Raw genomic sequence first — 23,972 nt, 5'->3', positions numbered from 1 at the left:
CGAAACATCATTATTTCGGGTGAATGTGCCGTTTTCAATGATTTTCTTCAATTAAATCTGCCTAAATCTGAAATAGAGATATGAAGCAAAGGGGTTGAATCCCACGTCGTCGTAGGATGCGGGCGGAGCCTTTGATGATTTGCCGCGAAGCACGGAATTCAAATGACTCCGCTCCGAGCGCATTTGGCGTCCTCCTCCTCGTCGCATCTTTTCATCTCTTCTCAATTACCGGCGCTCGCGCCCCGCGCGCACTTCAAATGCAAATTCATGTTCTCGTCGCTTAATGTTCAGACACTTCTGCGATGCATCCATACGGTGAACCAGGGGTGAGAAAAATGGCCGTAACGATTGAATTCCTATCACATTTGTCCTCCTGCTGTTAATTAAACTTTTCCGGCTTTCTTGCAAAAGTGAGAAAATGAATCACGCTGCGGCTTAACTTGTTTAGCATTTTAATGCGTTGAGTGTTTGCTGACTCATTTATTATTTAATGAAGCGTTTTTGTTTGCTGCCTCCAGCTGTTTTTCGCTTCCCCGCCATTGTTTTGCGCCTCAAAGCTCCGCCTCCAACTATATCTGTTTATAGAGATATCGTTTGGCCAGATGTTGAAGAAATAAAGTTAACCTTTGGAAAGAATAAGCGTGAAATAGACAGTAACTACCAAGGCAAAGAAAAGTAGCAGCAAATAACATTGTCAAATAAAAATATATATTTACTTTCAACCTCTCAAAATGTTCACTGGCATCAGCCCTATTTATACATTTATGTATATTTACATGTATTTATTCCTGGCTGTTTATTTTCGAAGAATTTTCATGTCAATTAGACCAATTACTCAAAAACGCCTGAAGAGGGAGGCAAAACAACACACACACTAGCCAACTCTTATAGGCCATGACAAGTTCAATATTTCGGGTGCCGCCCGGTACCAATTGATGCACTAACTGAGGGGTGGACCTCTGCTATAGAGCTTTACTAAAAAAAAAAAAAAAAAAAACTGTCAGATTAAGCTAAATGACGAATAAAGGGTGTCACATCCGGTCCAAAGTCCAACCTTCGAAATAGAAGCAGGCCATGCAGGAAAATCTGATCTTCACGAACAAGCTGGTCACTACCCTTAACCGTTGCCCGCCCCTTGAAAAACGTACTTGACGAATCAATACGGCAGCGGGACCTATAAACAGCCGGATTCCGGTTGAGCGATCGAAACGTCGGCGGAGGTGAACGAGTTCAAAGCTGCGTACAGTTTTTATTCCATCGTCCCTATTTTATTAGTGTCCGTAGAAGTAAAAGGTCACATCGCAGCCTACGTTTATGAGACCGCCATATAAACACTATCCCGTTGCGTGTAAAAATAAAATGCCTCTCAGGTCAAGTAAATGAGACGCTTCCGGACGGGGGTGGTGAAAAACGGGCAGAGGCCATTTTGCGGTTGGCCTCATCTTGTTTCTTCATTACGGGGAGGCGCTGCTCTTTCCTGGAGCGTGAGCCTTAATGGGATTAGACGCGGGGAAGGAATATGAGCCGCTCTTCATTATTACGCTCAGCCCTCAACGCACACGGTCAAATTTTCCACATGCAACAAACAGGAACACTGACATATCGCTTGGCGTTTTGGTAGCTCTCTGCTGCCACCTTCTGGCATCCGGCACAAAGACATTTGTTCAAAGACTTGGCGCTACCTTGATATTTTTGAATCCATTCATTTACATGTAGAACTTAAAAAACGTTGACACTCGTAAGTCGAGGCACGGCCGAAACGCCACGTAAAAAATGAAGACACTTGTGGTTACGTGAACCCAATTTAATAGGAACAAAGAGCTGGGTGGGACATTGCTATTTGCGCGCTTGGTCCTCCTTGGCCAAGTTCTTGATGAACTCCTCCTTCTTGGCCTGGAGACGCTCCTCTCTGCGCCTGCGAGCCTCCTTCGTCTTTGTGCGGCGAGCCTCGGCCTGGTCGCTGGACCGCGGGACACAAATGTCAATAATTATCACGATAGACCTTTCCGTTTAAAGGAACGCGCTGCTGATAGTGGCAAAAGTAGATGTATTTTCACGTTTTTCAACCCCGGGTACTTGTTTTCATTATTATTATTATTATTATTATTATTATTATTAAGGGCTATACATTTTAAATTTGTAAATTTGAAAAAGAATGTAAGAATGTGTCTTTGGGATGGAATGCGTTATTTTGAAATATAAATTTTTTTGAATTCTTGTTTTATACAATGAAATTGGATTTGTAAGGCAGCATTATACTTTCAGTTGAGGTACCCTACGCCCGAAAAATTAGTTTCCGCGTGCGTGTGAATGCGAAACCTTTAGCACCCCCCAGTGGCCAAAAATGAAATGACAAATTAAACGCTTCCTTGAAGCGATCTAATTTCTTTCGTTGGTTCAGGATGAAAAATGACTTTTTAACAGCTATTGAAATATGTTAGGATTCCGTGAGCATTCAAATGAAATGACTTACGCCAGGAGCTTCTTGCGAGCCTTGTCCGCTTTGAGCTTGTGGATGTGCTCCATAAGGATGCGCTTGTTTTTGAACACGTTACCTTTGGCCTTTAGGTACAGACTGTGATACCTGGACAGAGGGGAGCGACTTTCACTGAAAACTCGGTGAATGGGGGGATGAACCCAAAAAATAAAGTCACACCTTACTTACATGTGCCTGTCTATCTTTTTGGACTCCCTGTAGCGGCGGAGGAGACGGCGCAGGATTCGCATGCGCCGCATCCACGTCAACTTCTCGGGCATGCGGGCGTTGGCCGTACCCTTGCGCTTACCTGCGAGTGGAAGAGAGCAATTTTACGATTGGCTTTTTCTTAGTTTGGTGGGCACCGTTTTAACGTGTGAAGGAAATTTGAAAAAAATGGACCCACCGTAGCCCATGTGACGTCCTTTGCGGCGCGCCAGCGTGTTCTTGCGGCAGCGTGCGCGAGAATGCACCGTCACGGGCTTCTTGATAATCAGCCCATCTTTCACCAGCTTGCGGATCTGCTGGCCTGCGGCGTCCGATCCGTTGGGAACCATTAAACCGGCGCCATTAGGCGCCATACCGGCAGCCGGTAAAAGAGCTCACGCGAGTTGGCGTTGGCGATCTCGTTGGTCTCGTTGGGGTCCAGCCAAACCTTTTTCTTGCCGCAGTGCATCACGCTGGACGCCAAGCGCTTCTGAAGCCTTAGCATACTGGCCAAGCAAGTTGGATTACATGCAATTATGCCACTGACAAGATGTCTTATTACATACAATTTGGATTTTTTCCAAAATTCCCAAGGATATACATGTATATTTTTTGACACCACGCAGCATCTAGCACAGGGGGTCTAAGCCTTTTCCTCTTAAGGGGCTCATACAGAAAACAAAGGATGCAAGGGCCACTATTTCTTTTTTTTTACTGTTTAAAAATGATCAAACGCAGCAAAATCAAAAATCAATTAAGAAATTGCATTTTGTTTATATATTGCAGTTTTCCTTTAAAAAAAAGTGCCAATCCAACGCTGTGTTAAGAGAAAACCTGAAATAAGCTCAGCTGTAAATGGTTCATTATCATCTTGGAAAAGCCCTGCAAATGGATCATAGTTTAGACACCCATGATTTGATAGTTACTGCTAACAACTTTGATGACATTTTCAGTTTGAATATCAATCGGAAATTGAGGAGACTAAAATAAAAATACCTTTGTTCCAGAGGGTACCAAACAGCAAATCAAAGTTGAACTCGTACCTGAAAACTGAAAACAACTCATGTCAGCTTCCTGTTCAGTTTTCTGGTGTGACGTCATGTTTATAAAGTTAGCAAAGTTAACACCGGGCCAAATTTGGCTTTTTTTTTCTTATATGACGCCTTAAAATACATATACGCTAGAGAGGCGTCCTTATTCCTCTTTAAAATAGGTGACTCGGAAGTTATGAGATTGGCAATTTACGGAAAAAAAAGCCACATTTGGACGCGGAAAGACAAACTTACCTCATACCTACGGCTAGCTTGACGATGACAGGAGAAACTGGACGGTGCGGTCGAAACCATTTCTTCCGTTTTCACGGGGAAGTGTGTACATCCTTGGCTACAAACGGTGAAAAAGGTTAATCAATCTTAAACAATTAGTATCTTGATTGCTAACGAAAGAAACACCGGAAGCCTTTCCCACGATGTTATCGTATTGAAATACAGTAGTAGCGTTTTATTCAGCGCCCCTCTTGCAGATGACAGAGTGGTAAGCTCCGGTGTATGCAATTCTTTTCTTCACCCCTAGAGAGCGTAAGATGACAGCTGAATGAAGCAAGCTAACGCCTGGAGTTACTTATTTGACCTAATGGTGGCAGTAGTGCCTCTTTTAACTGGTAAATCGCGATAAATGTGCGAAGGAGATTGACTACGCACCATGAATGAACGTACCTCGTGAATATTCAAAACGGCTTCCCCCTGATTGGATTTTGGACCCTGTCCCGGCCAATCAGAGGTAATTTCACCTTCTGCATATTAACGAGGAGCCTGTAGCTTTCTGCTCCAATGGACCGGAGGCTTTAATCGCCGCATTCAGTGTGCTTGGGTGACTCGACGTCAGCACGGCTTAGCGTGGTCACCACATTCACAATATCATCGATCTCTTCGCCGTTTTTACTTTTCTCCACGATCTGTTTGATTTCTAATCCACATTTTTTTCGCGACATGAAGCAACGTAATGCGGCATTGAAGGTAAGCGTGCCTCCTCCCCCCCCATCTTGCAAGCAAAAACCATCGCTCGTCTCGTGCTGTCATTGTCATGGAAACAAGCTGCCGGTAGCTTCTTCCATCAGTTTGTGACGTTCGCGGCCGCACTTAAGGGTCTTTCATACTACGTGGCTTTTAGTCGCCTTACTTCCATGTTGACATTGCACATGAAATGACCCCAGCTCTGCTTGGTTATTTGGTGCACATCTCAGCCGGTTTAAGGTTATCCAGGTTAGCATGTAGCTAATCCAGGTTCCGCTTAACGTAGTGATGCAGTGTGAGGCCAGTCGTCCAGTTAGCTATTGTTGTCTGTGCTGCTGCTTATTTGCATGTCCATCTGTCACTAGACACTTTGACCTGCTTATTTAGGAAAACAAGTGAAAATCTCCTTCACCGAGAATCCTCGTAATATGGCAGTCATGGAGATTGTAGTTCATGGAGTATTTTCAGTCATGATTTAAAAGCTATCTGTGGTATGTTTGCAGAAGATGAAGAATCCTACAACCGTTTTACGGCATACTTTCATGCCATGCTCAAGTCGGCTGATTTTTCTCATGCATTTGATGCTCGGCCAATGGCGAGCTTGCATTTCTTTAGAATGACAATCAGTGGTTTGGTATTGTATGGCTATCAATCTTCCTGAGTTTTTGGAGCGCTTATGTTTGTGAAAGCAAAGCCAACACATTTTGCCAAATATACAGTAGTTTTCCTTGTATAAAACACTTGTGACCCCAAGGGCCGGTATGCACGTTTCCTGGGGTTCTTTCCCGGACACACTTGATTCAAATCATCAGCTCATCAACAAGCTCAGTGGAAACCTGATAATAATCCCGATCCTTGACTCAGGTGTTTTGGAGGACAGAAATATTAAAAACACAAAGGATAGAATTGGAGTACCCCTGGTTTAAAATGAAGAATTATATACATACTTAAAACATCCACCTACGTTTCACTTTAGGGAAATTCTGAAGATTACACAAACTGTGGAGCAACACATGTAGACAATATAACTACTCACAGGCTTGCATTCTTTATCCTGTGTGAAAAATGACCAATATTGCTTGTGCTTGCTGATAAGTTTTGAAAGCCGATTCAATTGGTTGGTATTATTTTATTCGTATTCTATTTTTTAAAATCAGCTTTATGGAGAAAGATGTACCAATTTAATGGTCCTTCTATTCATTTAAGTGGTGAAAGATGATTTAATGGCATAAGGCACTATATAGTCATTTTCAGGAGTCAATTTTATCTACAATTTGACAGATAATAAATATAAAAATACCACATGTGTAATTTCAAAAAGTAAAAGCAAATTGTTTAACCAAATATTAATTAAAATGTTTCAAAATAAAAATGATCTGAAGCAAAAACTAAAATCTGGTTTCTTCAAGTTTCCACAGCGTCGTGGCAACAAGCTTCCGCTGTTACCCGGCGGCCACGGATTCTCATTCCTCAGCTGCTTTTGTTTGGCTCCCAACAGTCACCCCATCGCAGGGAGTACTTTCGGCCGATGACCTCGTTCCGAAAAAAAAAATAAATAAAGGCCTCCTCATCAGTGTGCGCACTGAGCACTGGAGCAGAAACGCAACGGTGGGCAGCATCCATTCATGAAAGTGACTCGCTAACCTCATTCCTTGCAAGTTGTGCGGATAACTTGCAAGAAATACAAAAGCTAACTTCAGTTTTTTTATTTTTCTTCCTGCTTCTTGATAAGGTCAAGTCAAGCTATTGTGGTCGTTGTCATTCCGATCAGGTGTCCGGTTAGAGGCCGTCGGGTCCCAAGGGGAGGAGGCAAAAAAAAAGTCCTTGAGAGGCCATGGAGTTGTCGGACGGCTTGCTGCTGCAGGTCAACAACGGCGAGCAGTGGTGCAACCGCTGGAAGCGGCCCAATGACGACTCCGTAAGACGCAAGCGCGCGCGCGCATCTCTACACTCGGCTCGTTTGAAATTGTCCAAGAATCCAACTCATTCAGTACGTTCTAGTGGCTTTTTTTTTAAATGTCTGGACTCAAACGTGAAAATACGTCTCTGGCATTGAATGAGTTACGAATCTAGGATTAAATGGCAAAAGTTGAAGGCGTTTCTCTAGGGCCGCTTGACACCAATAGACACCAAAGTAACCGCAACTAAACATGATTTTCATTATCCATTCAACGCTCGATTATTTTCTCCATTCACTCTTTCAGTGCCAAGTGTTATCAGAAAAAACAACCCCAGAGTGCTGTTGATTTTTTCAGATTTTTCACTCATCTTTCAAGGCCAACCGAATATTTTGTGCTGCGTCGATGTTAACAAGGATCAAATATGAAAGAATGCTAGGACAGAAGAAAATGTAGTTTTCTTTTCAAATTAAGAGTAAATCAATTAGAAGATGAATGGCCTTATTCTTGAATTGCATTATAGGGCGAAGCTTTTTCTACTTAAGTTTTCTACACGCGCAGATTGTGGTCAGCAATTCTCCTCCATGGTCATTTTTTTTCTTTCCTTGAAGGACCGCAGTACCAGCCCGTCAGTCCTGCGATGTGTGGCCACCACGTGGAAGGAGGGGCTCCTGAACAGGAAGAGGCCCTTCGTGGGCCGCTGCTGCCACTCTTGCACGCCGCAAAGCTGGGTAACTTTACACACTGATCAACCAATTAGTGTCATTGAGGGTCCAGGCGCCACAGACATTTGAGAGCTTGTTTATTATGCCCGTTTGCCGTCGTGTCAAACCGCAGCCCGCTGAGCCACGTTTTTTTTTTTTTTTTTGTGTTCCTGAGCCCCATCGTTACATCACAGCGGGATTTTCGTTCATTTACTGTATTTCTCCGAGTAGAAGTCGACCCCCCCTCCTTTTTTTTTTAACTTGGTGAATTTTACAAAACCCCTGACTTCAGTAGTTACATCAATCCAATTATAACACATGGTGTGTTATTAAAATGGCAAAATGATGCTAATTTTACACATATTTTCGACACAAAGAACCACAGTATATATAATCATTTTCAGACTTGTAAATGACGTTATCATTTTCACATTCAAATGAATGTTGTTCAGAGACACGTGGTAAAAATTGCTCGGTTAAAGTTGACCCCTCCCTAATATGGGGGTTGAAAATGAGGAAAAAAAAACTCGACTTGTACCCTGAGAAATACGGTAAATGTATTGTGACCACAGGAGAAGCTGTTCAACCCGAGCATTCCGTCGCTGGGCCTGCGGAACGTCATCTACATCAACGAGACCCACACCAGGTACGTCAGGAAATATTTATCCATAGAAAAACGCTTTAGAAGTTCAAAAAATATATCCGCCGAGTCGTACCTAGTCAGCTTGGTAAGGGACCCGTTTTGCAAAGTAAGGTTCCAAAATATGAACCAATAATGTCCGCCCTGCCTGCACACTCACTCGCTGTTGCTGTTTGCATGTGCATTGTTTGCAATACAATGAATTTAAAGTATCTGTTTTTGTAGATGAAACGGAGATGAAAGATGAAAAGAAACACCCTACCGGCCTTCGCTCGTAGTGGAAACACGTGTAATGAATTGTGTGTAACATTGGAGTAGAGCGTGTGAATAATTGAAGCGTCGCTGGAGCGTATCACATGTATCACATGTGCCTGACCTTCATTAAGATGTTCTATACAATGGAAACTTACAACGCGGAACACGCCATGCGGCTTGAAGTTTTTTTTTCATTTCAAAATAAACATTCCTGCAGAAAATAATGCAAATGTATTCCGGTTAATCTAGTTTAAAAGCTTCTTTTTGTTGTTCAACTACAGTGTGAGCAGTCAGCGAACGCCTCACCCGCGTGAGGTTGAAAAGCGCTTGAGGCAGTTGTTTTTTCTTCTTCTTCGCGACGCGGCTCATGTTTGTTTTACCATAAATACAGGAAGTTGCGCACCGTCCTTGTTTCACCAAGTTTATGACTGTTTATATGCCAAACGATCACAATTAACAAACGAGTCGAATGGAATACCTTTTCATGGTCACTAAACGGTTCACTCTTGGACAGAACTTTTACATGATTGTCAGGTTAAGGCAACCTAAAACATTTAAAGAACAAACCAGAAGGAAGACTTGTAGCTTTTACTCGCGAGGAGAGCGGGCAGAGATGTGTGTACGGTTCACCGATATCCTAGCGGTCTGGATACATTTTCTGTCCCCCTCTCTATATTCATTTGGGTTGGCCCTAGTCACAAATCAGCTTGTGATCGTGGGGGATATAGGCGCAAGTCTTTACACCGTCACTTCGTGCAATCGCTGCTGTCTTATTTCCCATGTAAATGGCGACAGTCCCCATGCTGTTCCCCCTTGTGATTAGGTTGCGGTGCCTGTGATTAGGTCATCCTTTCTGCTTTTCTTTTTCCGGATGCAGGATACATGTCGTCTCCTCACACTTTATTCACAAAAAACTCCCAACAGGAAATATCCACGTCGACAAATTTACATGCTGCAAAAACAAATACGGGGAAAACTTATATACAATTCTTTTTAAGTTACCTTTTATCGGACGCAGCCATACTTTTGACTTGCTTGATTTTCCAAAATGTGTCTTTTCCACATGCGCGCAGGCAACGCGGATGGCTGGCGCGGCAATTGAGCTACGTGCTCTTCGTCTTGGAGCGGGACGTTCACAGGGACATGTTCCCCCGGAATGTGGTGGAAAACGTGCTCAACAACAACAGGTGCCGGACACCGTCCGCGAAAACAAAATATCATTTCAAGAGTCGGACTTTTTGCGGAACGAAAGAGGCAGCTGGCGATTTAGCCCTTTGTTTCATTTCGCACGTGACTGGAATTCCTCAGTCGGAATTTGAGGATTCTGACTCGCGGCCCTCAGATCTCAGACTCAAAACATTTGCAAGACTTTCTCTTATGCCAAATCCTTTTTAACTTTGCGCTCGCGTCACAGCGTGGAGCGCGCCATCTTGAGCGCGGCCTCGGATTTGGACCGGGCGGCGGGCGGCCAGCCGGGCGGCGAGTGCGCCAAGTCCGTCAGAAAAGTCAAGCAGAAAGCCCGGCGCTTCCTCCAGCAGATGGTGGCCAGCGTTTCGCCAGCCTTCATCAGGTACTCGGACACGCCTCCTCACCATTTTGCGCTCATGTGTTCGTGCGGGATATCGTCTCGCTCCGCGCGGTCGTCAGAGTTTAAAGAGCCTTGGGATAGCGGTCTAACGAGCGCTAATGATTTTCTGACTAGCAAACTTATTTTGTTTGTCAAAGGAAAAGAATCAATGGTGTTGTCTGTAGATTAGCTGATTTGAGCTGGAATTTTAGCTCCTCCCCCAGCCAGATGGGCCGCAAGACATTTTTGGGCCACTTTGACCCGGAGCGTGTTCAGCCATCCAAACATGTCTGAAATGTGTTTAATCCGAATGCTATGTTTTGTTTTAACCAGTGAGTTATGCTTATTTCTCAAAAAGAGAAATCATATAGTCCGCGCATCATTTTTTTTGACCGTTTTTCCTCTGTGTCCGCTCCAGACTGACGGGCTGGGTTCTCCTGAGGCTCTTTAACGGATTCTTCTGGAGCATTCAGATCCACAAGGGCCAGCTGGAAATGGTGAAAAAAGCAGCGGCGGAGGTCAGGAAAATTGAAGTGAAATTAGCATTTCATTAAAAACAAAAAAAAAGTTAAAAATCGTTTGTTTGTTTTTTCTTGCCTGCACAGCATAACGCGCCCATGGTCTTCCTGCCCGTCCACAAGTCCCACATCGATTATCTCCTCATCACGCTCATCCTCTTCTGTCACAATATCAAAGCGCCGCACATCGCCGCCGGCAACAACCTCAGCATCCCCATTCTCAGGTGAGCGCCACCATCGGTTTCGCTGAAGCCCAAACGGCCGCGACTCACGAATAGCGTTTTGCCACTTTTAGCACCCTGATCCGGAAGCTGGGAGGATTCTTCATACGGCGCAAAATGGAGGAGTCCGGGGATGGCAAGAAAGACGTTTTATACAGATCGCTCCTATACGCTGTGAGTTTTTCCTTTTTTTTTTTTACCGGATGCATAGTGCAACCCCAACCACTACTGTAGCTTCTATTCTATGTGCCTTATATTGCGCACCGCCTTATATGTAAAAAACTTTTAAAGTATGTCATTCATTGAAGGCGCTCTACATTTTATATGCACAAGTATTTGTAACCAATACATTTTCGACTCCGATAAAAATGCCCGCAAAAGTCTGTGAGCTTGCAAGAGGAGAAAAATATGCTGAGCGCATTTGCTAGTCTGTGACCCACTGCACTCACCATCGACCCGTCAAAGTAATTGCGTGTCGAGCCAATAAGATAAGTGCTATCAGCTGAGGACGGACGCTCGTGTATAATAATGGCCAGCTCATGTCGTTTAACCTTCCAAATTGTGCCTCACATCTCATTTATTTCTACAAAAGATGTGCCGACTCAGCCGTTTGGGCAAACGCAATGTTCTGCGCGTCCCTGGCGCTGGTCCCAACTTAAAAAAAAAAAAATGAAATGTTGTTAAGGCCTCTCGTTTTTGCAGCTGAATCCAAGCCGGGGGTCTATTTCAGGACAAAGCAGACCCCCGCCTCCCCAAATGTCCTTACACAGCTGTGAAAGGATATGGTTACGTAACACTGCTTGTGTCCAAAGTCTGGACATGTTTGGCGCCTTTCTTTTTTTTGGGGGGGGGATTCAAGCCTGGGCTGGGTAATAAGGCCTAAAACTAAATTTGAAAACAAAGCCAAAATGTATTCTTTTTTTAAATTATTATTTATTGATTTGAACCCCTGGTTGATTGGGGATTTTTCACTAGCAGGACCTTATTAACACCCAACTTGGGCTGACTTTGAAAGGGTCATAACGTTATCAAATAGGAATATGTATTTAATTTCAACTCCTCAAAATGTTCCTCTACGACCTTCGAAAATCCTCAAAATATCAAACTAGTTGATATAAAAGGATACGGCCTGTCAAAATGAAGCTCATTTCCTCCCTTCATTGTAGTTCACGGCCACAGGATGGCGCCAGATCAATCGTTTTCTATTAGACACGGCTTGGACTTGGTGTGCAGAAAAAGTTTATCACTGTTTAGCAAAAATCAATCGTGCCATCCAATTTTATTTGAAGCTTTCGTTCGATTTTACTGGTTGCATCTTTTTATGTTTTCATGCGCATTTGATGTCGTGCTGTCTCTCTCTCTCTCCAGTACACAGAAGAGCTATTGCGTCAGCAGCAGTTCCTGGAGGTCTACCTGGAGGGCACGCGCTCGCGCAGCGGCAAACCGTCCACGGCGCGCGCCGGCATGCTGTCCATCGTGGTGGACGCCTTGTGCGCGGGCTCCATCGGCGACGTGCTGGTGGTGCCGGTGGGCATCTCCTACGACCGCATCATCGAGGGCAACTACAACAGCGAGCAGCTGGTGAGGCCGCTCGCTCGCTCGCTCGCTCGCCCTCTCGCTCGGCGTGGTCCGAGCCCGCGTCTGAACTCTCCGGCCCGCGAGCAGGGCAAGCCCAAGAAGAACGAGAGCTTGTGGGGGATAGCGTGCGGCGTCTTCCGCATGCTGAGGAAGAACTACGGCTGCGTCCGCGTCGACTTCAACCAGCCGTTTTCTCTAAAGGTATTTTTCAAGGACTTCCTTCATCTGCTTTATTTCTGTCTCGTCCACTGGAAAATTGTCTCACTAATGTCGAACTTCTAGATAAAGGCCTTCACGGTGTTTTGCGAAAGGAGTCAATATAATGCAATACCTTGCTTCATGTTCCAATTGATGTGCTCTTAATTTGAAAAGAAACAGTACTGCCATTTTGGAGAAGAGTCATTTTTAAACTTGATTCAGCCTTTTCCAAACTGAACGCAGGAGTACCTGGAGAGCCAGAGAAGCCGCCACATCGCACCCCCGCTGTCCCTGGAGCACGCCTTGATGCCCACCATCATCCACGCGCAGTAAGTGCGCTGTGCGTCGCCGAAACTTCAAAATGGCCCCCCGCCGCCCTCTTCCCACTTAATCACAGCAGGCGCCGTCATTTCCCCATTTGCGCGCGGCACCGGAGTCGACATGACCTCGGAGTCATTTCAGTTCACCGTCCCAACTGCAGCTGCCCGTTTATTTGGACCGGACCCTCGCCTCCCATGATATGACACTGTTTTTTGTCTCGGTTCAGGCCCGACGCTCAGCTGTTTGAGCGTCAGGAGGAGGAAGAGCTTCCCGAAGACCTTTGCCGACGACAGCTTATTAACAACCTGGCCAAGCACGTTCTCTTCAGTAAGTTGATCGGATTCCTTCTCAATGTCACGTCCCAACGTGTGTCATTGGAAAAGCCGACCGGACTTTCAGCAGCAGAAACCGGTTCCCCCCTTCGCCCCCTTCAACTGCATTGTCCTACCCTTTTTTTTTTTTTCTTCATAGCCTACAACCAATCGCGGCGCCCGCAGCTGTGTGGCATGTTGTTTTCAGCCAATAGGACGCGAGAGGAGGGAGAGGGGGAGCCCGAGAGGGGCTGGAATGCAGCGCCAGCGCCGGCGTTGTGCTGCTCGCGCTGCTTTTCAGCCCCTCAAAGGAAGCGCGCTCACGATGACTCCGAGTAACCCTCGCACGTTGCGTTTCGTGCTTCTGAAGTCCTCTGTGAATATTTGGACACCTTAATCAGGGGTGTCCGTTGTCATTTGAGGGCCACAAGCAGACAAAGGGAAAGATGCAAGAGCTATTTGAAAATTCTTTGTCTTGAATTCATATGACGCACTACTACCAAGCAAGCAATTTAACCTCTGGGTGTCTGGGGATTTTTCACTAACCTGGTGACGCCTGCCCGATGCCGCTTTCGTTTTTGGACCAATTCAAGCAAAAATGCAGGTCAATCACAGGATTCCCATCTTTATTTATTTTTTTTTGCAAATGTATAACCCTACAATCCCATCAGCGACTGCATTTTATTTTGCTCGCTATAACAAGATAAAGCCACGTTTCCCAGTTTTTACAGTTTAAGGCCTCCCACGTCTGCAGTTGAGTAGATAAGCGCCATGCAACAATATCTGTTTCTCTGTTGTTCAACATTTCTTTTATCTCCCCCCCGCAGCGGCAAATAAGTCATCGGCCATCATGTCAACCCACATTGTGGCCTGTTTGCTGCTGTACCGGCACAGACAGGTACGAGGGCTCGTTTCTTTTCAATTTGTCATAATCACATTATTGCTGGCCTCTGCCTGGCAAGGTGAAACAAATGTCACGCAGAGCTCACTGCACCAGAATGAGCCCATCAAAGATCAGGTTTCCTTCCTGATTGGCGCTTTTAGTGCCCCCTGCTGGAATAGCGCTGCATGTGCCAGACCTTAAAGTGAGTTCTTTTTTTTTTATGTCAGGGTGTGGCGCTGTCCAAGCTGGTGGAGGACTTCTTCAACATGAAGGAGGAGGTGCTGTCGCGGGACTTCGACCTGGGCTTCTCGGGCAACTCTGAGGACGTGGTGATGCGCGCGCTGCACCTGCTGGAGAACTGCATCACCGTCACGGTCGGCGCCAGCCGCAACGGCGAGTTCACCATCGCGCCCTGCCGCACCGTGCCGGCGCTCTTCGAGCTCAACTTCTACAGCAACGGGCTCTTCCACGTCTTCATTGCCGACGCCATCGTCGGTACGGCCGGCGCTTTGCTTTTTCTCACGCCGTCAAAGAAAAATTCCATTAAAGAAGAAAAAACATCATGCTTATTTCAATCAGATCGTCGTTTTATCCTTATAATTATTTGCAATTCCCTCATGCAGCCTGCAGCATCCTGTCCCTGCAGCGGGAACAAGCGGCGGAGTCGTCTGAGTCGTCGACGCCGGCGTTGCAAGAAGGGCCGAGGTCCGCGGCCGCCGGCTTCGCGCTCAGTCAGGAAAAGCTGGTCCGCAAGGCCGCCGGCCTCTCGCACTTCTTGGTCAACGAGGTGGCCGTGGCCTCCGTAAGTCCCGTGGGCCGCGATGCTCCGGCTTGCCGTTCTTCACTTCCTCGTGGCGCGAAGGTCTGTCTGTTTCCCGCCCGCAGCCGTGCCAGACCATTTACCAGGTGTTCCACGAGGCCGTCAGCCGCCTCATCCAATATGGCGTCCTCTATGTGGCGGAGGTGGGCTTGGGCAGAACCGCGCTTCCCGTGACCTCGGCGTGCTCCGTCCTCATGGCTTTCTTGTGTGTCAGGAGGACCAGGAGGAACTGAGCCCCAGCCCCACGGAAGAACCTTGGCCCAAAAAGTTCCCCGAGCCGCTCTCCTGGAGGAGCGACGAGGAGGACGAGGACAGCGACTTTGGGGAGGAGCAGCGCGATCGCTACCTCAAGGTACGCTTGCGATTGGACCTTTTTTTTTGTAAATAACCTTGATTGCGCAATTACTGGTTTTAATGTCTTACTGTTGTCTACTTTATTATTTGCTCTATTGTGTGGAATTTACGTCTGCTCGGGAAGTCAACAGAATAAAAATTTCATTGCGTAGTGTTCCGATGCACGTGACAATCTTTTGCGCCGTTTGCTTCCAGGTGAGCCTGTCGGAAGAGCACCAGGAGTTTTTCGTGTTCCTGCAGAGGCTCCTGAGCCCCGTCCTGGAGGCCTACAGCGGCGCCGCCATCTTCGTCCACAGCTTGAGTCAGCCCATGGCCGAGCCAGAGTACACGCAGCGCCTCTTCCGATACCTGCTCACGCGCACAGAGAGGAGGATTGCTGCTTATGGTGAAAAAAAAAAAAAAAGATATGATTTGTAGTTTCTATTTACATCATGGCAGTCACTGGTCTTGTGATCAAAGCTAGATCATCTGCCCCAACCATTTCTTTCTTTATTTTTTTGTCCCTAGGTGAAAGTGCAACTCATTACTTGGTGAAGAACACAGTGAGGACCTTCAAAGACCTTGGGGTAACCCAGATATATCTTCTGAACACGAATGAAAGGATGGCCTTCTCGGAAGTTGAGCGCACTGACGGCGGGGCTTTTTCTCTTCAGGTCCTCAAGGAGCGACGAGAGGCGCGCGTGACCACGCTGGAGCTGAGCGCCACCTTCCTACCTCAGGCCAACCGCAATAAACTGCTGCACTACATTTTAGGCTTCAGCCTGCTGTGACCCCTGAAAGGCCCCCCAAACCCCTCCCACGTCGCATAAGGGCTTCTTACTGGTTACTTCGAAAGTACGATTCCAGGTGCTACCGGGAAGTGCCTTCACATTTACAAGAAAAGGCTCTCCATTCACTGTAGCCATACATCTCCATTATATTGTAATATATTCAATAGGAAAGCTGCCTTTTACACCAAGCATCCACTGGAGGTCCGCAAACGACCCATAGAGGGCAGTAGTGCACAATCTAATCTTGTAGTGCGCTTTGCTCATTAGCTAACCTTTCAAATCAATTGAGACTCACGGTATTTGGTTTTAAAGTAGCCTTTAAAAGAGCGCGCTAGAGTTATTTACTCACTTTATCGCAGACGTGGCACTTACCAAGAGAGGAAAAAAAATCAAATAGTGTTTTTAACTTGTCTTTAATTTATTATATAACAACCACTGAATTTAAAATGTCAAATAAAATGTAAGCAGATTTCAATTGTTACTAGCACCGAATCAGAAGGTGAACTATTTCTGGAGTTCATGGCGCCCCCTGCAGGCCTTGACTCGCCTAACCTTTGACGACAGAGGACAACTCGGCTCTGCGTTGTCCTTGAGACCGGGGGTTCGCAAACTTTTTGGAGTCAGGGACCCCTTTTAGAAAGCAATTTTTTTTCAAGGACCCCCCCATCGCAAGTACCGGATTTACAGATACAAAACACAAAAGTTATGAAATGTAATAATTGCCCTTGTTGTTCACCAAAAGATTCAATTTGACAAGTATTTGTAGCAGAAAACAACGTGAGGTGTGCATGGAAGGTCCGAGTAAGTCTACTGAAAAGGATTTCATTTCATCTTTAAAGCTGCATGTGTTGATGCAGACGTTCTGCGAATGAAACGGATGTGTAGAAAGATGGCAGCATGTCAAAAGACACCCCAAAAAAATGTGAATGAATTGGAGCGAGGCAGACATTTTATGGATTTTATAGGCACTCTTATGTACTGTACTGCATGTTTGCTCTCATGGATATTTGACTGTAAACTTTGTGTTGTATTTAATGGTCCCACGTGTGTGAATTTTGGCGAGGAGGAGGCCTGCCGAATGTATATCGTGATTGTCCGAAAGGCGGGAAGCTTGACCGCGACTGCAAGTCAAAATGGACAAAAATATCATTGTACGCTACGTAACGCAAACGACTGAATAAATGCACACGTCGCTGTGTAGGGTTAAAAAAATGCCTGTATCATGAGAGCAGGTGCCTTTTTTTTTAATCCACTATCTTAGTCTTTTTATGCATGTTAACAATTCAGAATCATGAAGAAAAACACTGTGTAATATATTGTCCTAATATCAAAAGATAAGTGACTAAAAGTCCTGATTTTTTGTTTGTTTTTGCTTTCTTGAAGCAAAGCACAATTGTCTTTAGGTTTGTAAATAAAATAGTTGCAGGTGTTTTGGAGCATTTGTTTTTGTCTGACGCACTACTAAAACAATTGGAGAGGACTGCTGTGTTTGTGCTGTTATTTGTACAAGAATGAATTCAAAGTTAAAAATATATATTTGGGTATCATTTGACTGAAACTGAACACGTCATATCCTCTTGTCATTTTGACGAGACGTCTTCTAATCAGTATTCTGCATGTTCAATATGCATTAATTCAGATTAAAATTTTAGCTAAAATAAAGTTTGAAACCTTAAATTGGGCCTTTGCGTAAGAATGAATGCCCCAGTTTTCGCGATTACCACTTTTAAGTGGGGACTTGAATACATCACGCCTCCAAACACGGAAGTAACCCTAGTGAAATGATGATGGCTGACTTGCAGGAAAAATCTGGCGATGCGCTTCTATTTTGTCAAACTTTCCCCCCCTCTGACTGCCGTTATTCGTTTTATCATCTGAAACGATTCTGAAAAACATTCTAACGCGGCTATGTCGTCTTTTCGAGCCGGAGCGCTTCTCTTTTTATCGACTATATCGGCCGCCGTTCTCGTTACAATTGGAGGTGGGTAACTCATCTTACGGCACCACAGCGCCACCAAGCGGCCGTTTTTCCCCCCGGTATTGACCATCCCCCGGCTTGTGTAAACTGTCACCCCGCAGCCATGCCTCCCTCTCCGGCTGTTGCCACCGCCGCCGTCGGCGTGTGCTCGCTGGTGGGGGCGTCGCTGCTCTGGAGGGATTTCCGCTCCAAGGTGAGAGGCGAAGGCCGCACGCTGGCCAGCTTGCTCGGCCAGTACGCCGCCGTCAAGGCGGTGGGCTGGCTGGGCAGGCGGCAGCGAGCCAAGCTGGAGGCCGACACGCTGGATGTGGCCAAGGCCCAGGAGGAGACGCTGTTGAGCCGCCTAAGCAAAAACCAAAACACGCTCTACGGGAAACGCTTCGATTTCGCCTCGATCGCAGGTGAGTGCAAACAACTCACCGCGATGTACTGTTGCCTTGCTTGTTTGTTCACCGATCTCATCCTATACTACACCCAAATAAGACGGAACGTTTTTTGGCTACTGTATTGTTAATTTCTATTAAAAAAACATACTTCATACAACTAACTTTTAATCCCAGACATATTTATACGTTCTCTACCTTCTTTTACTCTTTGTCCTTGTATTCAGTCCCAAATACTAGTTTTTTTTCAAGTGTTTGACTAAAGGAGGTTCTAAAACGGACTGTTATTAAATAAATTGGTACTAAAGTACTTATAATTTTAAGCACTGATTTGATTACTTTGGTACAAATGTGATTACCTTACCTTGGCCACCAGGGGGTAGTATATAACACAAGTGTTTTACACATATCGTCGTTTTGTAACTAAGTTGCAGGAATATTTTTGCAGAAAATAAAGAGCTTAAGTATTATATTTATGAGTTTTCTTTAAAAAAAAAAAAGTTGCACTAATTTAAGGTGTTTAGTTCGACCACATTAGCTGTGCTGGTGTTTTGAGGCCAATCCACACAAAAGTTATTTCTATTTTCAGACAGCGCCACCTTCCGTTCCGGCCACCCCATCACCACGTACGAGCACTATCGCGAGCTGGTGGGCCGCGTGGCGTCGGGGGAGGAGCGGGTGCTCACCGCCGAGAAGCCCCTCGTCCTGGCCATGACCTCCGGGACGTCCGGGCCCAGCGCCATGCTGCTCAGCACCAAGGACACCAACAGTGACTTCTTCTTTCAGGTGCCTTCTCTTTGCCAGGATTTTTTTTCAAGACGCTTTTACAGTCCCTGTTTGATTTTACAGCCGTATGAGGCGGTCTTACAGAACGTTGTTTTTGTCCATCAGGGCGTGGCGGTATGCCTGGACGCCATGCGGCGAGCCTTCCCGGCCACGGACAGCCTGCAGCGCACCACCAAGTTCTTCTACACGCCGACCTTTCGCCAGTCGGAGGCCGGCATTCCCATAGGCCCCAATTCGTCCACCCCGGCCTCGTCTCGTCACATGCTTCACCTCTACACCACGCCGCCGCCTGCCTTCCAGGTGACTTCACAAGTCTTTTATTAATTAATTTTTAATCAGTCACTCCCCAATTGTTGAAAACTTGTATATCAAATCGTTTTTCACCTTTTGAAATGATTTGAAATGACAATTACATTCGAAATGTGCGCTTTGGCCACCGGGGGGCAGTGTAGCACAGCATGCCAGTAATAGATTTGCTGATGTGACAGAACAGACACTGCACTTTTTATTGCCACCACAAACATCAGGTCAAGACCAGACATACACATTTTTAACTAACTTTGCTGTCCTTGTCACGTGATATTTGATTTTTAGCATTTGCGAAAAATGGATGGCGGGAATGGAATGGATGGCGGGAATGGATGGCCGCAAACGGCCCCCAGGCCGTAGTTTAGGTACCCATGGCCAAATATATTTTTCTAAACACATTTCTTCTTTTTTTCTGTGTTAATGAATTGTATCAACATTTTTTGCAATGCTGATAAGCATTTTTCAGGGCTCAGAATTACGCTAGCGGGCTATTCTTTTCCCGTTAAAACGGTAGTTCCGAAAAAATGTTCATTGTTGTATTATTTGTCAGGATGGTTATTTTTGTTTTGCTGGCTCAGGTGTCGAATGAGAAGGACGCTCTGTACTTGCATCTCCTGTTTGCGCTCAAAGATGACAGCGTGGGAACTCTGGAGTCCAACTTTGCCTCCAACATCTTCTACGCCTTCACCGCTTTGCAGGTACTATCGTTTATTTTCGTTGACTTGAAGTCATTATTTTGTTCAAATATTTGTTTTCATATTTGTGTTGTTTTTTGCTATTTTCACATACTCTTATGTCACGCTGATCCTTTATCTTCAACCCAAGAGCACCATCTAGAGGAGTAAAATATTATCACAAGTGTTTCAACTGGTTTCTTTTGGTGCCTTATTCATATTCCATAAAAAAAAAGCATGGAGTACCAAGGAAAGTCTTGATGTTGATTTGAGATTTGGCGCCCCCCTGCGGTAGGAGCGCTGGCAGGAGCTGACGGAGGACGTGGAGCGCGGGACGCTGAGCGAAGCCCTCCAGCTGGAGCCCGGGGTCAGGGCACAGTTGGAGGCCCTGACCCGGCCCGACCCGCGGAGGGCGGCGCGGCTGCGGGCCGACTCGGCCGCCGGCTTCCGGGGCGTCGCCCGGCGCCTGTGGCCCCGCCTCAACCTGATTCTGGCCGTGGACTCGGGCTCCAATCAGATCTACGGCGAGATGCTGAGGGACGAGTTCTGCAGCGGCGTCCCCTTCTACTCGCCCTTCTACGCCGCCACTGAAGGTTGCTTTTCGTACCATTTCTTTTCATTTTTTTATAATCCGCGACATTAAACTTTCTTCTTTATTCCGGAAATGTTTTTTGTATACATAGTGGAATGACAACTTTGTTTTGGTACGGGCATGTAACGAATGCGCACGCAGGTCTTCTGGGGGTCAACCTTTGGCCCGAGGATCCCCGGCGCCGTTACCTGCTGTGTCCCCGCTCCATGTTCTTCGAGTTCCTCCCCGAGGACAGCCTGGAGGATGCGTCGGCGGCGCCGGGCGCTCTCCTCATGGAGGACGTGAAGGAAGGCCAAAACTACGAGCTGGTGGTCACCAACGCCGCCGGACTCTACAGGTGGGTCCGCCACTGTGTCCCGAAAGAAGCGAGGCCTTCAACCCTCCCGCTTTGGGTTCCAGGTATCGCATCGGCGACGTGGTGAAAGTGGTTGGATTCCACAACCGATGTCCCGTGGTGGAGTTTCAATACAGGTAAGCTACGTTATTAGGAAGACCCGAGAAGAGATTGTTCGCGTGTGGGTAAAACCGTCTCCAATTTCGGCCGGTACGTGTGACCAGACGCGTGTGCTCGCAGGCGCGGTCAGATGCTGAACGTCCGCGGCGAGAAGGTCACGGAGGTCTTGTTCCTCGACGCGCTGAAGGAAGCCGTGGCGCAGTGGCCCGCCGCAAGACTCGTCGACTACTGCTGCGCCGAGAGTGCGATCATGGGTAGGAAAAAAAAAATCATGTGTCCTGTGGATCTGTCTAATTAAGCCCTAGTGTCCCCAATGGAGGACATCCTGGCCTGGTATGCAAATCACTTTGCTGTCAGGCTATTCATTTGCGTCCAGTGGGCTTTTCTTTTTTGTCTCTAGTTTCAGAATCTTTGACTGTACCCTATTAAGTCCTATTGTCCCCGGTCAAGGACCTCCTGGCCTTTCCAGTGATTTTTTTTTTTTCTTTTTCCCCCCCGCGGGCGGCAGGAGATTTGGCGGGCGGTTCGGACCCTCACTACCAGGTCTTCCTGGAGCTGGCGGGCGTGAGAAATCTCAGCGAGGACCAGCGCCACAAGGTGACTGGGGTCAAGCGGGCGGCGCCTCTTTTGGGACTCTAACGGTCTGGCGGCCCCGTCCCCTCAGCTGGACGCGGCCCTGCAGCGGGCGTCGGGCCCGTACCGCTCCTTCCGCATCAAAGGCAGCGTGGGGCCGGCGCGGGTGCAGCTGCTGAGACGCGGCGCCTTGGCCGAGCTGCGGCGGCGCACGCTGAGCGCCTCCCAGGCCTCGGCCAACACCTTCAAAACGCGGCGGGTCTTGCGGCGCCTCGACGACGTTCGATTCCTGCTGGACAGGAGCCTCTCCTGAGCGAAACGTGTCAAGTCCTATTTCGGGTAAAATCTCCATTGTCCATTGTTGCAAATTTTTTTCTGGACAGGCACAGGACTTGATGGATTATATATTATATTGTAATCTATTTTTATTGTGTATTGATATTTTTATTCCATTCTTTGTCATTCGAACAAATCAACAATTCTTTTGGATTTTAAAATTGAAGGCGTCCCTGGTCTTATTCACCAAGGGTTGGAATAAGGATTTTATTTCCATTCGTTTTTCCTCACGACGCTTTTCATCTTCAAAACCATTGATCCAATGTCTTTACTGTAAACAGAGGACCTATTTTCTGTTGTCCGTTCCACTTGCTATCTCAGTTTATGTTTATATTCTTTTTCAAATACATTTTTAAATGACTTATGTCTTTTTTTTTTTTTACAATCACTTCAATTACAATAGAATAGAGAAGAATAGACCAGAATGCTTTTACTGTCATTGTAGAGCTGGAATGCAAGGTATTTGAGAGTGCGGTGCCCATTGGTGCATATTGAATGAATATAAACAGTCAATAGAAAAACTAGAATAAAAAGGATAGTTTCACACAGTGCAATTTTTATTTGCAGTGTCTTTTTTTTTTTTAATCAAAGCGTTAATATTACATCGCGCGTTTCTTCTTTTTTTTTTTAAAGAATATTTTGTAGGCATCAAAACAAATGTATCAACAATTAAAATAATTGACTAACGGGCAATTAAGAGCCCCTGAATTTTTTTTTTTTGTCATGTAAGGACAGCATTAGCCTCTAGGGAGAGCTATTTAAAAACGTTCCGTTAGCCGTCTTTTTTTTTTGACGTCAAAAGAGTTTCACCTTTGGCACTGCTGTGAATCAGTGCACTGTATCTAGATTGCAGTATTGTTCTAAACAAGTATGCGCTAATTTATTATGTTTTGCTGTTTTCAGTACTGCATCTGATATGTGATGTTCTCAGATGTTTTTTTTTCTTCCTCAAGTGATATTTGACATGCTAGAAAGGTAAATACATCATTTTACATTGACGTTATGGCTTGTTTTTGAAAGCTCCAGGAAGTGGTTATGATCATTTACTTGTAATAATTGACCTGACATGATTGATGTTATTTACAAAATTGACCTTGGCCACTATCACACTTCTACATTTATGACGTATGTATGATTAGACAAGTTTCATTGGTCATCAACTGAAGTCCAATAACAAACGAAGTGCTTGCGCAAGCAGGAAATGCACTATGTGGATCTTAAATCACATTAAAGTTGCTAAACGGACATTAAACATCCGAGCATTTTGCAGAGGCTGACTGAAGTCTTAGGTCAGCTTAAACCAGTGCTTTTCAAATTGTGTGTGTGTGTGTGTGTGTGAGGGGGGGGGTTATAAACACTGTAAGAAATAGTCAGTTGTTGAAAGTTGATTTGTATTGCTTTTTATACATTTTTTCGAGTTAATAGTGAAAGGTTTTCTCTCTATTAGCGGGGGCTTTTCAAAATACAAGCGAGAAGTACCGGCTCTTCTCTTGTCAATAACAACTCGGACTGGACTCTGCTTGACATGTGGCAGTTGGGTCATAAATGCATAAAGATTTGAGTTTGATAGCGAAAGCAAAGCTCGGGGGAGTGTGCTTGCGGACTTGTCGTCCATATAAAACCCCAAGCACCCGACGTTGAAATTCTTTCCGACGGTCGGCGTCTAGACGTGGAGCATCTCCACGTCGTGACCTTTTAAAGACCCTAAAATGGTACTACGCAGTCACAGCGTGAGTTCTGCGCATGTGGAGCAGCACCGGAGGTCAAAAGATCAACCGTCTCCCTTCTGGAGGAGGACAGGTAGCATGCCTATTCCTCCAAACTTGGCCCGGAGGGATGTGCGGGGGGTCTTTTTACAGGTGCGTTCTGAGGACAAGTGCAGCCGGCACAAGGGGAAACTCCCACTCTTGGATTTTGACCGTCGGGCGCTCGCGTGCCACAGCGGCAGAGATGCACAAATCCACGCCGGTCACAAGTTCCGTCCCCCGGATGAAGTCGTGGACGCGCACAAAGGGGAACTCCCTCAAAGCCCGCGGGCCGTAAAGAAAACCCTGAAGGAATGCATTGACAAGAAACCCCCGCCAAGAACAAGGGACTGCATCAAGGGACAAAGAGAGACGGTTGAAAGCTCTCCTACAGTCCTCCTCCCCATTC

The 23,972-nt window shown here is 46.1% G+C and overlaps 3 protein-coding genes across 5 annotated transcripts; 2 read left to right on the top strand and 1 right to left on the bottom strand.

Annotated features, from left to right (window-relative positions):
* Nucleotides 1–1,789: 1,789 nt before the first annotated feature.
* LOC148409977 (large ribosomal subunit protein eL19-like) lies at nucleotides 1,790–4,045 on the bottom strand. Its single transcript, XM_088438882.1, has 7 exons — nucleotides 3,970–4,045; nucleotides 3,680–3,733; nucleotides 3,083–3,189; nucleotides 2,883–3,005; nucleotides 2,666–2,786; nucleotides 2,474–2,584; nucleotides 1,790–1,960 (listed from the first exon to the last, which is right to left on the bottom strand). Exons 3-7 carry the CDS (start codon nucleotides 3,186–3,188, stop codon nucleotides 1,837–1,839), a joined length of 585 nt encoding a protein of 194 aa, XP_088295008.1. The 5' UTR covers nucleotide 3,189; nucleotides 3,680–3,733; nucleotides 3,970–4,045; the 3' UTR covers nucleotides 1,790–1,836.
* A 322-nt stretch (nucleotides 4,046–4,367) lies between these two features.
* On the top strand, nucleotides 4,368–17,162 carry gpam (glycerol-3-phosphate acyltransferase, mitochondrial). 3 transcript variants are annotated; one of them, XM_088439501.1, is made up of 21 exons: nucleotides 4,368–4,462; nucleotides 6,467–6,613; nucleotides 7,205–7,324; nucleotides 7,870–7,943; nucleotides 9,266–9,379; nucleotides 9,607–9,762; nucleotides 10,178–10,277; nucleotides 10,365–10,501; nucleotides 10,573–10,672; nucleotides 11,867–12,079; nucleotides 12,164–12,277; nucleotides 12,518–12,603; nucleotides 12,822–12,922; nucleotides 13,734–13,804; nucleotides 14,017–14,284; nucleotides 14,413–14,591; nucleotides 14,675–14,752; nucleotides 14,824–14,961; nucleotides 15,159–15,348; nucleotides 15,471–15,529; nucleotides 15,617–17,162. In XM_088439501.1, exons 2-21 carry the CDS (start codon nucleotides 6,530–6,532, stop codon nucleotides 15,731–15,733), a joined length of 2,499 nt encoding a protein of 832 aa, XP_088295627.1. In that variant the 5' UTR covers nucleotides 4,368–4,462; nucleotides 6,467–6,529; the 3' UTR covers nucleotides 15,734–17,162. The 3 variants fall into 3 exon arrangements, with proteins under 3 accessions (XP_088295627.1, XP_088295626.1, XP_088295628.1); XM_088439500.1 differs by lacking the exon at nucleotides 4,368–4,462 and adding an exon at nucleotides 4,491–4,698; XM_088439502.1 differs by lacking the exon at nucleotides 4,368–4,462 and adding an exon at nucleotides 5,747–6,303.
* A 338-nt stretch (nucleotides 17,163–17,500) lies between these two features.
* On the top strand, nucleotides 17,501–22,816 carry ghdc (GH3 domain containing). The gene is made up of 11 exons (XM_088439903.1): nucleotides 17,501–17,714; nucleotides 17,813–18,112; nucleotides 18,684–18,880; nucleotides 18,986–19,180; nucleotides 19,768–19,887; nucleotides 20,159–20,456; nucleotides 20,597–20,792; nucleotides 20,855–20,926; nucleotides 21,030–21,163; nucleotides 21,418–21,506; nucleotides 21,574–22,816. The coding sequence occupies exons 1-11, from the start codon at nucleotides 17,642–17,644 to the stop codon at nucleotides 21,793–21,795; spliced, it is 1,896 nt and encodes a 631-aa protein (XP_088296029.1). The 5' UTR covers nucleotides 17,501–17,641; the 3' UTR covers nucleotides 21,796–22,816.
* The last annotated feature ends 1,156 nt before the right edge of the window (nucleotides 22,817–23,972 follow it).

The sequence above is a fragment of the Hippichthys cyanospilos genome, chromosome 17 (genome assembly GCF_059441005.1).
Source record: "Hippichthys cyanospilos isolate Australia breed blue-spotted pipefish chromosome 17, RoL_Hcya_1.0, whole genome shotgun sequence".
Taxonomy (NCBI): Eukaryota; Metazoa; Chordata; class Actinopteri; order Syngnathiformes; family Syngnathidae; genus Hippichthys; species Hippichthys cyanospilos.
Note: the sequence above shows the minus strand (reverse complement) of the source record. Positions and strands in the feature narration are given on the sequence as shown.

Excerpts from the sequence above, each read along its gene's own strand:
- LOC148409977 (XM_088438882.1), bottom strand. The coding sequence starts at position 3,188 with ATGCTAAGGCTTCAGAAGCGCTTGGCGTCCAGCGTGATGCACTGCGGC. Across the intron at positions 3,006-3,082 it reads GATCGCCAACGCCAACTCGC|GCCAGCAGATCCGCAAGCTG; the intron begins GTGAGCTCTTTT and ends CGGACGCCGCAG. Across the intron at positions 2,585-2,665 it reads AAAAAGATAGACAGGCACAT|GTATCACAGTCTGTACCTAA; the intron begins GTAAGTAAGGTG and ends CCCTCTGTCCAG.
- gpam (XM_088439501.1), top strand. The coding sequence starts at position 6,530 with ATGGAGTTGTCGGACGGCTTGCTGCTGCAGGTCAACAACGGCGAGCAG. Across the intron at positions 12,604-12,821 it reads CCCACCATCATCCACGCGCA|GCCCGACGCTCAGCTGTTTG; the intron begins GTAAGTGCGCTG and ends GTCTCGGTTCAG. Across the intron at positions 14,285-14,412 it reads CATTGCCGACGCCATCGTCG|CCTGCAGCATCCTGTCCCTG; the intron begins GTACGGCCGGCG and ends TCCCTCATGCAG.
- ghdc (XM_088439903.1), top strand. The coding sequence starts at position 17,642 with ATGTCGTCTTTTCGAGCCGGAGCGCTTCTCTTTTTATCGACTATATCG. Across the intron at positions 18,881-18,985 it reads ACAGTGACTTCTTCTTTCAG|GGCGTGGCGGTATGCCTGGA; the intron begins GTGCCTTCTCTT and ends TTTGTCCATCAG. Across the intron at positions 21,507-21,573 it reads GCGAGGACCAGCGCCACAAG|CTGGACGCGGCCCTGCAGCG; the intron begins GTGACTGGGGTC and ends CCGTCCCCTCAG.